The sequence below is a fragment of the Salmo salar genome, chromosome 25, assembly GCF_965601325.2.
Source record: "Salmo salar chromosome 25, fSalSal1, whole genome shotgun sequence".
Classification (NCBI taxonomy): Eukaryota; Metazoa; Chordata; class Actinopteri; order Salmoniformes; family Salmonidae; genus Salmo; species Salmo salar.
Window position 1 is genome coordinate 35798976 of NC_138315.1, and position 14066 is coordinate 35813041.

Here is a 14066-nt window from a genome sequence, read left to right on the forward strand (position 1 = left end):
ATTCTTCTACTTTTAATTCATAATTTATACTGCATGCTGGAAATAAAGCTAGTCAAGATTCCCATCTACTGTTGGCCTAAGGAAAAACAGTCTTTTGAACCAGCGAGGAAATTATGAGGTCAAATGTACTGACCCTGAGTTCACAACCTATCAGGGTTATTTAAAATAGGAGAAAAAAAAGCCCACATTAGCTTCCAAGTGTTACTTAAAATTTGGCAACTCTGTTATCATCTCTGGAAACAATAAAATAATAATCAAGAACGGCGCCGGAGGAGATGGCTGCCGTTTTACGGGCTACTAACCAATTGTGCTTTTATGTGTGTTTTTTCACGTTATTTGTAACTTATTTCGCCACCGGCTCTTATGACCGAAAAGAGCTTCTGGTTATCAGAACAGCGATTACTCACCTTGTACTGGACTTAGATATTTTCTTTAACGAGTCTGATTCAAAGGATTTACTCAAATCCCCATCATTCGCATGAAGAGGAGACTGAGATATAGGGGACATAGGTCGGGGTGCCTTGTAAGAATCCGACGGCGAGTGGGTAACCTGCTTCTACCATCCATCCTATTAGCCAACGTGCAATCATTTGATAATAAAATGGATGAGCTCCGATCAAGACTATCCTACCAAAAGGACATTAAAACTGTAATATATTATGTTTCACGAGTGGTGGCTGAACGACAACATGGATAACATGCATCTGGCTGGGTTTTCCGTCCATCGGCAAGATAGAACAGCTGCCTCTGGTAAGACAAGCGGTGGTGTTCTGTGTCTTTGTCAACAACAGCTGGTGCATGAAATCTAATATTAAGGAAGTCTCGAGGTAGAGTATCTCATGATAAGCTGTAGACCACACTAATTACCAAGAGTTTTCATCTATATTTTTCTTAACTGTCTATTTAACACCACAAACCGATGTTGGCACTAAGACCGCACTCAACGAGCTGTATAAGGCCATAAGCAAACAAGAAAATGCTCATCCAGTCGGCGCTCCTAGTGGCCGGGGAATTTAATGCAGGCAAACTTAAATCCGTTTAACCTAATTTCTACCAGCATGTCACGGGTGCAACCACAGGGGAAAAAAAATCTCTAGACCAGCTTTACTCCACACACAGAGATGTGTACAAAGCACTCCTTTGCCCTCCATTTGGCAAATCTGACCATAACTCTATCCTACTGATTAAAAGCAACAACTAAAGCAACTAACAACTAAAGCAACTAAAGCAGGAAGTACCAGTGACTCGCTCAATACGGAAGTGATCAGATGACGCAGATGCTAAGCTACAGGACTATTTTGCAAGCACAGACTGAAAAATGTTCTGGGATTCATCCGATGGCATTGAGGAGTACACCACATCAATCACTGGCTTCCTCAATAAATGTATTGATGATGTCATCCCCACTGTGACTGTACGTACATACCCCAACCAGAAGCCAGGCAACTGAGCTAACCCCGGAGGCTTATAAGAAATCCCGCTAGGCCCTCTGACGAACCATAAAACAGGAAAAGTGTCAATACAGGACTAAGATTGAATCCTACTACACCGGCTCCGACACTCGTCAGATGTGGCAGGACTTGCAAACTATTACAGACTACAAAGGGAAGCAGAGCTGCGATCTGCCCAGTGACACGTGCCTACCAGACGAGCTAAATCACTTTTATGCGCACTTCAAGGCAAGCAACACTGAAGCATGCATGAGAGCACAATCTGGTACGAGTGTATGATCACACTCCATAGCTGATGTGAGTAAGACCTTTGAACATGTCAACATTCCCAAGGCTGCAGATGGACCAGATGGATTATCAGGACGTGTACTCCGAGCATGTGCTAACCAACTGGTAAGTGGCTTCACTGACATTTTCAACCTGTCCCTGACCGAGTCTGTAATAGCAACATGTTTCAAGCAGACCACCATAGTCCCTGTGCCCAAGAACACCAAGGTAATCTGCCTAAATGACTACATACCCGTAGCACTCACGTCTGTAGCTACGACATGCTTTGAAAGGCTGGTCATGGCTCATGTCATCACCATTATCCCAGAAACCCTAGACCCACTCCAATTTGCATACTACCCCAACAGATCCACAGATGACGGAATCTCTATTGCACTCCACACTGCCCTTTCCAACCTAGATAAAAGGAACACCTACCTTTGAATGCTATTCATTGACTGCAGCTCAGCCTTCAACACCATAGTGCCCTCAAAGCTCATCACTAAGCCAAGGACCCTGGGACTAAACACCTCCCTCTGCAACTGGATCCTGGACTTCCTGATGGGCCATCCCCAGGTGGTAAGCATAGGTAACAACACATCTGCCTTGCTGATCCTCAATACAGGGTCACCTCAGGTGTGCGTGCTCAGTCCCCTCCTGTTCACTCATTACTGCATGGCCAAGCATGACTCCAACACCATCATTAAGTTTGCCAAAGACACAACAGTGGTAGGCCTGATTACCAACAACGATGAGGCAATCTATAGGGAGGAGGTCAGAGACCTGGCAGTGTGGTGTCAGGATTACCTCTCCCTCAACGTAATCAAGACAATGATCGTGGACTACAGGAAAAGGATGGCCTGAAACACCCCAGTTCTCATCGACAGGGCTGTAGTTGAGCAGATTGAGAGCTTCAAGTTCCTTGGTGTCCACATCACCAACGAACTGTCATGATACAAACACACAAAGACAGCCATAAAGAGTGCACGACAACGCCTATTCCCCCTCAGGAGACTGAAAAGATTTGGCATGGGTCCTTAGATCCTCAAAAAGTTCTACAGCTGCATCATCGAGAGCATCCTGACTGGTTGCATCACCGCCTGGTATGGCAACTGCTCGGCCTCCGACCGCAAGGCACTACTGAGGGTAGACTGTACGGCCCAGTACATCACTGGGGCCAAGCTTCCTTCCATCCAGAACCTCGACAACAGGCGGTGTCAGAGGAAGGCCCTAAAATTGCCAAAGACTCCAGCCACCCTAGTCATAGACTGTTCCCTCTGCTGCCGCATGGCAAGTGGTACCGGAGCGCCAAGTTTAGGTCCAAAAGTCTTAACAGTTTCTACCCCCAAGCCATAAGACTCCTGAACAACTAACCAAATGCCTACCCAGATTATTTGCAATGACCCCCCCCCCCCCCCCCCCCATTTTTACGCTGCTGCTACTCTCTGTTTATTATCTATGCATAGTAACTTCACCTCTACCTACAGTACATGTACATATTACCTAAATTACCTCAACTAACTTGTGCCCCCGCACATTGACTGTACCAGTAACCCCTGTATATAGCCTCGCTACTGTTAATTTATTGTTGCTCATTAATTATTTGTTAATTTTCTTTTTTCTTTTTTTCTTTAACTTTTTTACTTTAGCTTATTTAGTAAATCATTTTTTAACACTTATTTTTATTAAAACTGCATTGTTGTTTAAGGGCTTGTAAGTAAGCTTTTCACTGTAAGGTCTACCTGTTGTATTGATTTGGACCCCGACACCTCTGACATTCTGAACTGTGACGTCACCTAAGGAAATGACTTCGATGACAGCATTTTTAGCAGTTAAATGCAACCACAAAAATGTATATATGTTTTTAACACTATAATTTGTTTATGAGCGTGATAGCTTTACTTTTGGTTTATGGTTAATGTAGCTAGTTTGCTGTTAATTAGTGAATGAATGTGTCAACTAGTTTTAAAGCACGTGAATGCACACACCTCGTTGCTCCGAGTTTACAGGTCATATTCCCCAACTCTCCCGGAGGTTGTGAATGCGTCATGAATATGAGTGAGACAACAGGTAAACATCAGACAGACTTCCCAATGACTAACCTATCTGACTCACCTATCTGACTCACCTATCAGATCCTGACTAACCTATCTGAATCTGACTCACCAATCTGACTCACCTATCAGAACCTGACTCACATCCATCAGCTCAGTTCATTATCTAGAAAACAACGGGACAAAGAAAGAATAAAAACAGCCCTTAAAGATTGCCTTTTCTTCCAGCTATCGTTAACCATTATGCAAACAGTAACGCTAACATCTACCGCTGAGCTTCTCAACCTCACTCTGCCGCCCAACGTTTCTCCTCAAACATACTCCATACTGGGTCCTACACCTGCCCGTTCTCTATAGCAAAGCATGAACCGCCTCGTAAGCAAACGCTTACCTTTGAAGTTGTACCCCTAAGCATGCAGTGTCAAATGAGATACCTCAAGCCATACACCCGTCTTTGTGATGTGTGAGTGTGTGTATATATGTATATAGCAATAAGCCCTTTACTTAATGTGAGATTTAATAACATTTTCTGAACAATGCAGTGAAAAACAGAGGGCACTGCTACCATACTGGTGGTCTTTTGGGGGTGCAGTAGTGTTCTGTAACACAGCGTGGCTAAGGCTACGCAAAGCAAATCAACAAGGCTGTGAATTTCACATAATTTAAGAGAGCCTCCACATGCAAGTACAGAATAGAGTTTACACATCTTCGTTAGACAAAACAATAAACAGAAAATAGAACATCACACCTCCTGTGTGTGGAGTGCTGGACTTAGAAGATGTCATAGGGAATGGACAGTGTGGTAGGGACAGGATTCAGAGTGGAATATTTATATATCTACGGCTGGGTTAAGGGGTTGTCTTCTATATTGAGAGATTGGCCAGTAGCGTAATCTGATGAAATGTGGATGTGTGTTAACTTTACCAGGGATACTGTGAGAGAGAACATGAGAACAAATTACTACTCTAACGTTTTAGAGTCCTTTCCTAAATCTAAAGAAGCTTTAGGAATGGGAACCCAAATAAGGGGAGACTTCAGAGTAGACACACACATCCACACACACTCACACACACAAGCATGCACACACTCACAACTTTGCTTTTTGATACATGTTATCTATCCTATATCGATGAGACATTTTCCTGCGCAAGAGACCCATAAAGGAACAACATAAAACATAAAGGATGGAAATTCAAATAGAGGGAGAGTGAATGTTATACCGTAGTCAGCCAGTGCAACAAAAAGCCAGAACAGGAACACAGTGTAAAAAAGAGCAGAGAGAAAAACTCAGCAGTGAGGAGGCCTTCGCAGTCAACAAAGGCTGTGGCATTGTCCCACGTTCCCACCACAGTCATGTTTTTTATCTCTTTGTTTGTTAGTCTATTTGTTTTGATTGATTTGTATGTCTCCAAGTAGTCCCAAACCTCCGCAAAGACTCCATTACCCAGAAAGTACGGCGGCTGCAGATGTCCCGTCCACAGCACTTAGCATTCCCGACCGAGGCAGAGATGTTTCAAATCCTCATAGCCACGCTGTTGCCATGACAATGTAAGTCCTCAGCCATCCCATCACTCCTCGTTGGTGGGGGAACTCTCCTCCAGAGGGGCGAGGGAGGCGGGAAGACCCAAGCCCAGTCCCGTTGCATTGTGGGATGCGGTGAGGGAGGCAACAGTGTGCAGGAGGACAAGGACTAGCAGGCAGAGTTTGAGCCGGCTGTTGCACAGTTTGCACGCGGCCGAGGAACTGAGAGAGGTACGGTGGTGACAGGATGGGTGAGTTCTTTTGAGGGTCCCCCGAGAACGGTTGTTGTCTGCTTCCGTCTGGAAGTCCCACCGGACATCACAGCACTCTGCATCTGCATCCACACCCCCAGGGTAGTCCTCCAACAGCCCTGCAGAGGAGGAACACACGTTTACTATGCATTATAAACTTGGTAGTTCGAGCCCTGAATGCTGATTGGCTGAAAGCCATGGTATATCAGAACGTATACCATGGGTATGACAAAACATTTATTTTTACTGCTCTAATTAAGTTGGTAACCAGTTTATAATAGCAATAAGGCACCTCAAGGGTTTGTGATATATGGTCAATATACCATGGCTAAGGGATGTGTCATAGCACTCCGCTTTGCTCATAAGAACAGCCCTTAGCCGTGGTATATTGGCCATATACCACACCCCCTCACTCCTTATTGCTTAAATATTCAACTAATATTCAACACTTTTTAGACCATATGCAAACATAGGCTACAGTACCATACACAGTTCTGCTCATCTCAAATCAAGCTTTATTTATACAGCACATTTCAGACATGGAATGCAACACAATGTGCTTTAGAGGGGAAAAAAACGAATACAAAACAATGAAAATAAAAGCTGAAATATTTACCAGACAAGATAAAAATCTCTTAGCCTTACCCCTTGAAATCCCAACAAATTTAATATGTGTGTAAGAAAAATTGTAATCACTCCAAAATCTTGTTTCCAACATTAGTTACAAGCATTCGATCCTCTAAAATCCAGAAGTGTCTCGTAGTAGTCTGGTAGAGGCTATAGATAAAGTTTTGAACAACGGATTATCTTCTGTACTCTAACAACAACGACTGTTGCTCCCTCCATGTTGGCTGTTTGTCTGTGTGTGTCAGTGAGTGGTGTGCATGCTAATGTGAGTGGCTGAACTTGTGAGGAGTGCTAAGTTGTCTCCCACTCCAGACTGTTTGATGTTAAAGAGATTAAAGACAAGAAAACGGTTACAGTTCCGATCTGAGGCCACACTTTCAGAGTGTGTGTTTGGAAACACACAAAGGGGTGTACACACACAGACGCATGTAGGTATGCGAATGCAAACACGCACACACAGATCAGATGTTTTCAGAATGAAGGAAAGCAGCACCAAATCAGCATAAAACAAAAGTATTAAGCTTCAGAAGGCAGGAAAATATTCATATTTTTTACAGATAAATCAACGTGGATTACTAGAACTGACCTCTAACTGACTCAAAACTAAAAAGCCTCATTCCCCATTTTGGCTGCACCAAGCATACACTCCGATCTGGTAGTCTTGTTGACTTTGGCTTGCTGCTCTGCAATATGACCAGTAGGTGGGGACATACAGTAAACTCACATATTGTCACTCTGCTCATGGACAACTGGTGCTGCATCCAATAGCTTTGTGGTGGAAGCCATCGCTCTACTGTATACATTAAATGAGAAGTCGCTTCTAGACCAGGGTGTCAAACTCATTTTGGAACGTGGTCCGCTTTCGGTCTTCAACAAAGCCCGGAGAGCTGCACTATCAATTTATTCTATTTGCTTCCCATAATAAAAAAATAATGTATTGTCCTCTATCCATCGGTTAAAATAATGATATGCTCCCTGACTGTCTAGTGATTATTAGTGGGCTGGACAGTCAATAAACTGTATGAATGTAGGTCAAATGACAGTGCACAGTGGTTATTATTTAGTTCTTCCACACTGATCTCGACAAACCATTTCATTATGGGCCTCGCTTTGTAAACGGGGACATTGTCATGCTGAAATAGGAAAGGGCCTTCCCCACACTGTTGCCACAAAGTTGGAAGCACAGAGTCATCTAGAATGTCATTGTATGGTGTTGTGTTAAATTTCTCTTCGAAGGAACTAAGGGGTCTATCCCGAACCATGACAAACAGCCCCAGACCATTATTCCTCCTCCACCAAACTTTACAGTTGGCACTATGCACTGGGGCAGGTAGCGTTCTCCTGGCATCCGCCAAACCCAGATTTGTCCGTCGGACTGCAAGATGATAAAATGTGATTCATCACTCCAGAGAACGTGTTTCCACTGCTCCAGAGTCCAATGGTGAAAAGCTTTGGCATTGCGATTGGTGATCTTAGGCATGTGTGTGGCTGCTCGGCCATGGAAACCCATTTCATGAAGCTCCCGACAAACAGTTAATGCGCTGACGTTGCTTCCAGAGGCAGTTTGGAACTCAACAGTGAGTGTTGCAACCGAGGACAGGCAATTTTTACATGCTACCCGCTTCAACACTTGTGTGGCCATTTCGCGTTGAGCCGTTTTTGCTTATAGATGTTTCCACTTCACAATAACAGCACTTACAGTTGACCAGGGCAGCTCTAGCAGGGCAGAAATGTCACAAACATGTTGGAAAGGTGGCATCCTATGACAGTGCCACATTGAAAGTCACTGAGCTCTTCAGTAAGGCCATTCTACAGCCAAAGTGTATCTATGGAGATTTGTTTGACACCCCTGTCCCTGTCACAATGATGTGTGCTCTACAGCATATCCCACACTACAACAGTTACTCTGCCATTCACTTCGTTACTGTTGCCCCATTCCAAAACCATCAATGTGACTTATATCCATCCATTAACTGGCCATCCCTGCATGTACAACATCAAACCCACTGGCTCACATTCATATACAAATCCCTCCTGGGCAAGACCCCTGTTTACCTCAGCTTACTACTAAGACTCCCCACCACCAACAGCAACCTGTGATCCAGCAATTACATGAAGCTGGCAATCCCCAAGACTCTCAGTATCTTTGGTGAAAATGCTTTTCAATTGTCCGCTGCTAGAGACTGGAATATCATTCAAAAAACACTGAAACTAAGCTCTTTGATTTTATTTGTGTCCATTGGTACTTTTTAAAACAAACTGTCTTGAGATGTTAACTGATATCTGCATGTGTTTTCCCCTACCTCTTAAATGCTGCCTATTAATGTCTTAGTGACTGCTGATTGTATGATATTGTTTAGCCCACTTGTGTGTTATTTACTTGTAATTTTTTTATTTAACCTTTATTTAACTAGGCAAGTCAGTTAAGATCAAATTCTTATTTAAAATGCCTGCCTACACTGGGCCAATTGTGCACCGCCCTGTTGGACTCCCAATCACAGCCAGTTGTGATACAACCTGGATTCGAACCAGGGTGTCTGCAGTGACAGCTCTAGCAATGAGATGCAGTGCCTTAGACCGCTGCTTCACTCGGGAGCCCCACTCTACACACCACTTTCAATGTTATACGTGCTGCGTCCACTCCCTGATAGGTCGTCGTTGTAAATAACAATTTGTTCTTAACTGACTTATCTGTATAAATAAAGGTGAAATATTGTTTGGTGCATTTTCGTTCCATGAGTTATTTGTAACATATCAGTCCTGTTCAACAGGGAGTAATTTCCATATTCAGATCATTCTGTGTGTCCCTGAGCATATAACCTATAGAGTACAATATATAAAGTAGTACCTGTGCATATGAAACTGGGACTTCCTCCATGGATGAGATCGTCGTTGTCAGGCAGGATAAAGGGACACCTCTGCTGCACCTCCAGACAGTACTGGCCACACGGGATCCTCTTACTGCAGTGCATCTGGGTGGTCTGGAAGTACTGCGAGCACAGCCAGGGCTTATATACCATCTAGAAGGAGAGGGATGGGAGGGAGAGAGCACATTGATGGGTTAGAAATGGTATTGCCACTGATGATACACACACACACACACATACACAACGCTTGCATCCGTGACACACGCACCATCTGTGACCTCTACTGCAATTGATTCACTTGAATTGATCGGACTTCCTGGTATCCAGTGCATCCATAAGGATGTAGGTGGAAGGCCATGTCTATCCTCCAAACACCGGCGTCGAGGGCATTATCACTTTTATACAATGGGTTACCAACATATTCAAATAATGATTGACATTTTGATGAATTTATTCATACTATTTCATCCTTCCACAAGATATCGTCCCGACACAAATCTTGGGTTGCTACCCAAGCGTTCTATCAGTTCAGTTGCCAGAGACGCGACCCAGTCGTTCCGTCTTTTTGTTCTGTATCTAAGGACGCGACCCAGTCGTTCGTTCTAAATGTTCCATTGCCGTACTGGCTGTTAACGTTCTTATTCCTTGCTTGCTAGCTAGCCAACTACGGCTAACTTACAGTCACGTCAAACAATGCAGCCAGAAAAACAACAGTAGTGCCCTTTGCATTTGTTTAAGCTGTTTTCTAGTGACATTTCTTTGGACAATGAGCTAATGACGCGCAATTTTGCCTGGCATAGAAAATCTGCTCTCTCGTCAGAACACTGACGTTCAGAGGAGCTAGCCAACAACAGCTGGAAAGACTCCAAACTAGCTGCACTTCATTTCGTTTGACCTTTTTTTTCAATTTACATTTCTATATTCATAAAAATTACGCCATCTGATTCATGATTTCGACTGGCTGAGAAACACTACCTGCCTGTCTCGTGGGACAGCAGGAGATCGAATTTTAATATTGAAAACATTTTGCAAATGTCAGAGAGACAGACAGCAAGGTTTATACAAATCTCCACTGTTGAAAACAAAATGTTAGTCTAAAAGAAATGTGAGATAATGTCTAGATGCTTTTTATAGTGGAGATTAAGTTTATAAATTGCCTGGCTGGGTTGATAAGACATGGGATTGCGCAGTCAGATGGAACAGAGTAAAATAGGCAGTTTAACGTCATAGATTTAGCTGGTGGTAACTTGTGGAATAGACACTGTCTGGAATGCGGTTTTAACCAATAAGCATTCAGGATAGACATACCCGTTGCATAATTTTCAATGTATTAAGGTAAGCAAAGTTGATTATTTAATTCAAAAATATAAAGCCAAAGTCATATGATGAAATATAGGCTAGATAAATTAAGTTGAATGTTATTAGAATGTGAGCACATTTGTAAACTAGCTAGCTAACTTAACTTAACTGTCTGAACCAAAAATATTTTAATTCCACTTTACAAGCTAGCCAGCTAATTCTTTAAAATAAACATTATTATTTACTAGGGGATATGCCAAGTAGAGTTACAGACCCAGCCTGACATTGGCAATTATCTAATTGTTTCATTTGTTTCAGTATTTCAGTGTGTAGTCAATTGAGGGGACTAGCCTGTGTTTCATGAAGCCATTAAAGACTGTTGCTGACTGAGAGGAGGCAGGTGTAAATTATTTCTAATAAATTATGTATAATAAGTCTTGGTGACTCAATAGCGCAGTTAATCTTTAATAGCGCATTACATTTCTTTACAACTCTATCTATGTTTAGCTAAGTCTGGCAGTAACCCAGAACAATCAGAGGCAGAGTATATCTCTTGTGGCTGCTGCTGACAACAACTGCATGTAAATTGTTATTCTACATCATAATAATTATATGTCTTCATAGCATTTGGTCTTCATTTTGGCAGATTAACTCATATTTATTTCTGAAGATTAAGTAGTGTTTTTACTCTATTTTTCTTCTTGTCCGGAACCAGTCAAGCAGGAGACATTTCTATTGTTTACTGTAACTAATGAACAAAGTATATCTTATTGTAAAGAAGTCAAGCAGAGTTGATGTAGGCCATCATTCAAACAAGGTTTTAGGTTTGATTTATTCGCACGAAAGAAAATAAGTGAAAGAAAACCGTAAAGAACTGGTAAAAACGGTGTGCAGGTGAGGTTGGAAGCCCAAAATGTCAAATATGAAAACCACACCACAAATATAAGTACAAAAAACTAGTTCAATCAGTTAACCCTTGTGTTGTCTTAAGGGTAAAAAATGACCCACCACAATGTTTAACAGCAGAGAAAACCCCCAAATTATATGTTTTCAATTTGAAATTTGATTACTTTTCCTAGAGTGACCCCAACATTAGAAAAAGTGAAACATCGCCTTTGTTCATATTTCCATGAAAGCTGTACATCACCAGGGCAAAAAGATTGTCTTAGGGTAATTTTTGACCCAGCAGTTATAAAATCATTTACACACCACAAAAACCACAAAGACACACACACACACACACACGCACACACACACACACACACACACACACACACACACACACACACACACACACACACACACACACACACACACACACACACAATGATACATTGAGATTGTGTGCTACTGATTGAACTCAGACAAAACTAAAACTTTATTGTGCATGTGCAGCATCTCCCCTCCACAACTACACACGTAACTCAAGTTCACAGACAAAATAAAAACTATTTCAGACAAAATAAACAACATTTCTGACAAAATAAACATTTCTTGAAAGCATTGTTTACTAATGGGGAATGCAGTCAGAGGCTATAAAGGTGCTGCAGACTACAGTCCCCCCAGTTCTCTCTTTGCTGAAGCCATGAGTGCACGTTTCAGTGCCCAACAGGTCGTAGATAAGATTTTTTCAGATATCCAAGAGGAACAAGAGAACAATGATTTGGAAGAGGAGGGGGTATCTGAAGAAGAAGATAGGGAAGAATATAACTCAGAGCACAATGCATCACCTTTAGATGAAGAAGAAATCCCCCAAGCTGAAAGAGAGACTTTTTTGTCAAATAACAGCAACATTTATTTCATTTTATTTCATCTTTATTTAACCAGGTAGGCCAGTTGAGAACAAGTTCTCATTTACAACTGCAACCTGGCCAAGATAAAGCAAAGCAGTGCGACAAAAACAACAACACAGAGTTACACATGGGATAAACAAACAAGTCAATAACACAATAGCAAAAAAAAAAAAAAAAAATATATATATATATATATATATATATATATATATATATATATATATATACAGTGTGTGCAAATGTAGTAAAATTAAGGAGCTAAGGAAATAAATAGGCCATAGTGGTGAAATAATTACAATTTGCATTACCACTGGAGTGATAGATGTGCAGATGATGAGGTGCAAATAGAGATACTGGGGCGCAAAAAGAGCAAAAATAAATAATTTGGGGAATGAGGTAGTTGGGTGGGCTATTTACTGATGGGCTGTGTACAGGTGCAGTGATCCTTGTCACCATATGACAACCACGGCAGAATGGCAGCACAAAATGTCATAAGGATGACCCCAGGGCCTAGAAGACACGCAGTTGCCCATGCCCAGGACATCGCCTCAACATCAAAATCAAATCAAATTGTATTAGTCACATGCGGCGAATAAAACTGGTGTAGGTCTTACAGTGAAATGCTTACTTACGAGCCCCTAACCAACAATGCAGTTTAAAAAAACAGATAAGAATAAGAAATAAAGTAACAAGTAATTAAAGAGCTACAGTAAAATAACAATAGCGAGACTATATACAGAGGGATACCGGTACAGAGTCAATGTGCGGGGGCACCGGTAAGTTGAGGTAATATGTACGTGTAGGTAGAGTTATTAAAGTGACTGTGCATAGATGATAACAACAGAGAGTAGCAGCGGTGTAAAAAAAAAAGGGGGGGGGGGGGGCAATACAAATAGTCTGGTAGCCATTTGATTAGCTGTTCAGGAGCTTCTTGGACCTAGACTTGGCGCTCCGGTACCGCTTGCCATACAGTAGTAGAGAGAATAGTCTATGACTAGGGTGGCTGGAGTCTTTGAAATTTGTAGGGCCTTCCTCTGACACCGCTTGGTATAAAGGTCCTGGATGGCAGGAAGCTTGGCCCCAGTGATGTACTGGGCCGTTCGCACTACCCTCTGTCGTGCCTTGCGGTCAGAGGCCAAGCAGTTACCATACCAGGCAGTGATGCAACCAGTCAGGATGCTCTCGATGGTGAAGCTGTAGAACCTTTTGAGGATCTGAGGACCCATGCCAAATCTTTTCAGTCTCCTGAGGGGGAATAGGTTTTGTCATTCCCTCTTCACGACAGTCTTGGTGTGCTTGGACCATGTTAGTTTGTTGGTGATGTGGACACCAAGAAACTTAAAGCTCTCAACCTGCTCCACTACAGCCCTGTCGATGAGAATGGGGGTGTGCTCGGTCCTCTTTTTCCTGTAGTCCACAATCATCTTCTTTGTCTTGATCACGTTGAGGGAGGGGTTGTTGTCCTGGCACCACACGGCCAGGTCTCTGACCTCCTTCCTATAGGCTGTCTCGTCGTTGATCAGGCCTACCACTGTTGTGTCATCTGCAAACTTAATGATGGTGTTGGAGTCGTGCCTGGCCGTGGAGTCATGAGTGAACAGGGAGTACAGGAGGGGACTGAGCACGCACCCCTGAAGGGCCCCTGTGTTGAGGATAAGTGTGGCGGATGTGTTGTTACCTACCCTTACCACCTGGGGGCGGCCCGTCAGGAAGTCCAGGATCCAGTTGCAGAGGGAGGTGTTTAGTCCCAGGGTCCATAGCTCATTTATGAGCTTTGATGGCATTACGTTGTTGAATGCTGAGCTGTAGTCAATGAATAGCATTCTCGCATAGGTGTTCCTTTTGTCCAGGTGGGAAAGGGCAGTGTGGAAAATGGTGTTGATGTGAGCCATGACCAGCCTTTCGAAGCACTTCATGGCTACAGGCGTGAGTGCGA

General features: G+C 42.8%; 1 protein-coding gene across 1 annotated transcript in view; it reads right to left on the reverse strand.

The window, feature by feature from the left end:
* Window positions 1-3154: 3154 nt before the first annotated feature.
* Window positions 3155-14066, reverse strand: part of LOC106586656 (NALCN channel auxiliary factor 1) — a 254367-nt gene continuing 243455 nt past the window's right edge. The window contains exons 2-3 of the mRNA XM_014174170.3: window positions 9020-9191; window positions 3155-5663 (exon numbers count right to left, since the gene is read on the reverse strand). Coding sequence (XP_014029645.2) covers window positions 5341-5663; window positions 9020-9191 — 495 coding nt within the window. The 3' untranslated portion in view covers window positions 3155-5340. The remainder of the gene's footprint in view (window positions 5664-9019; window positions 9192-14066) is intronic.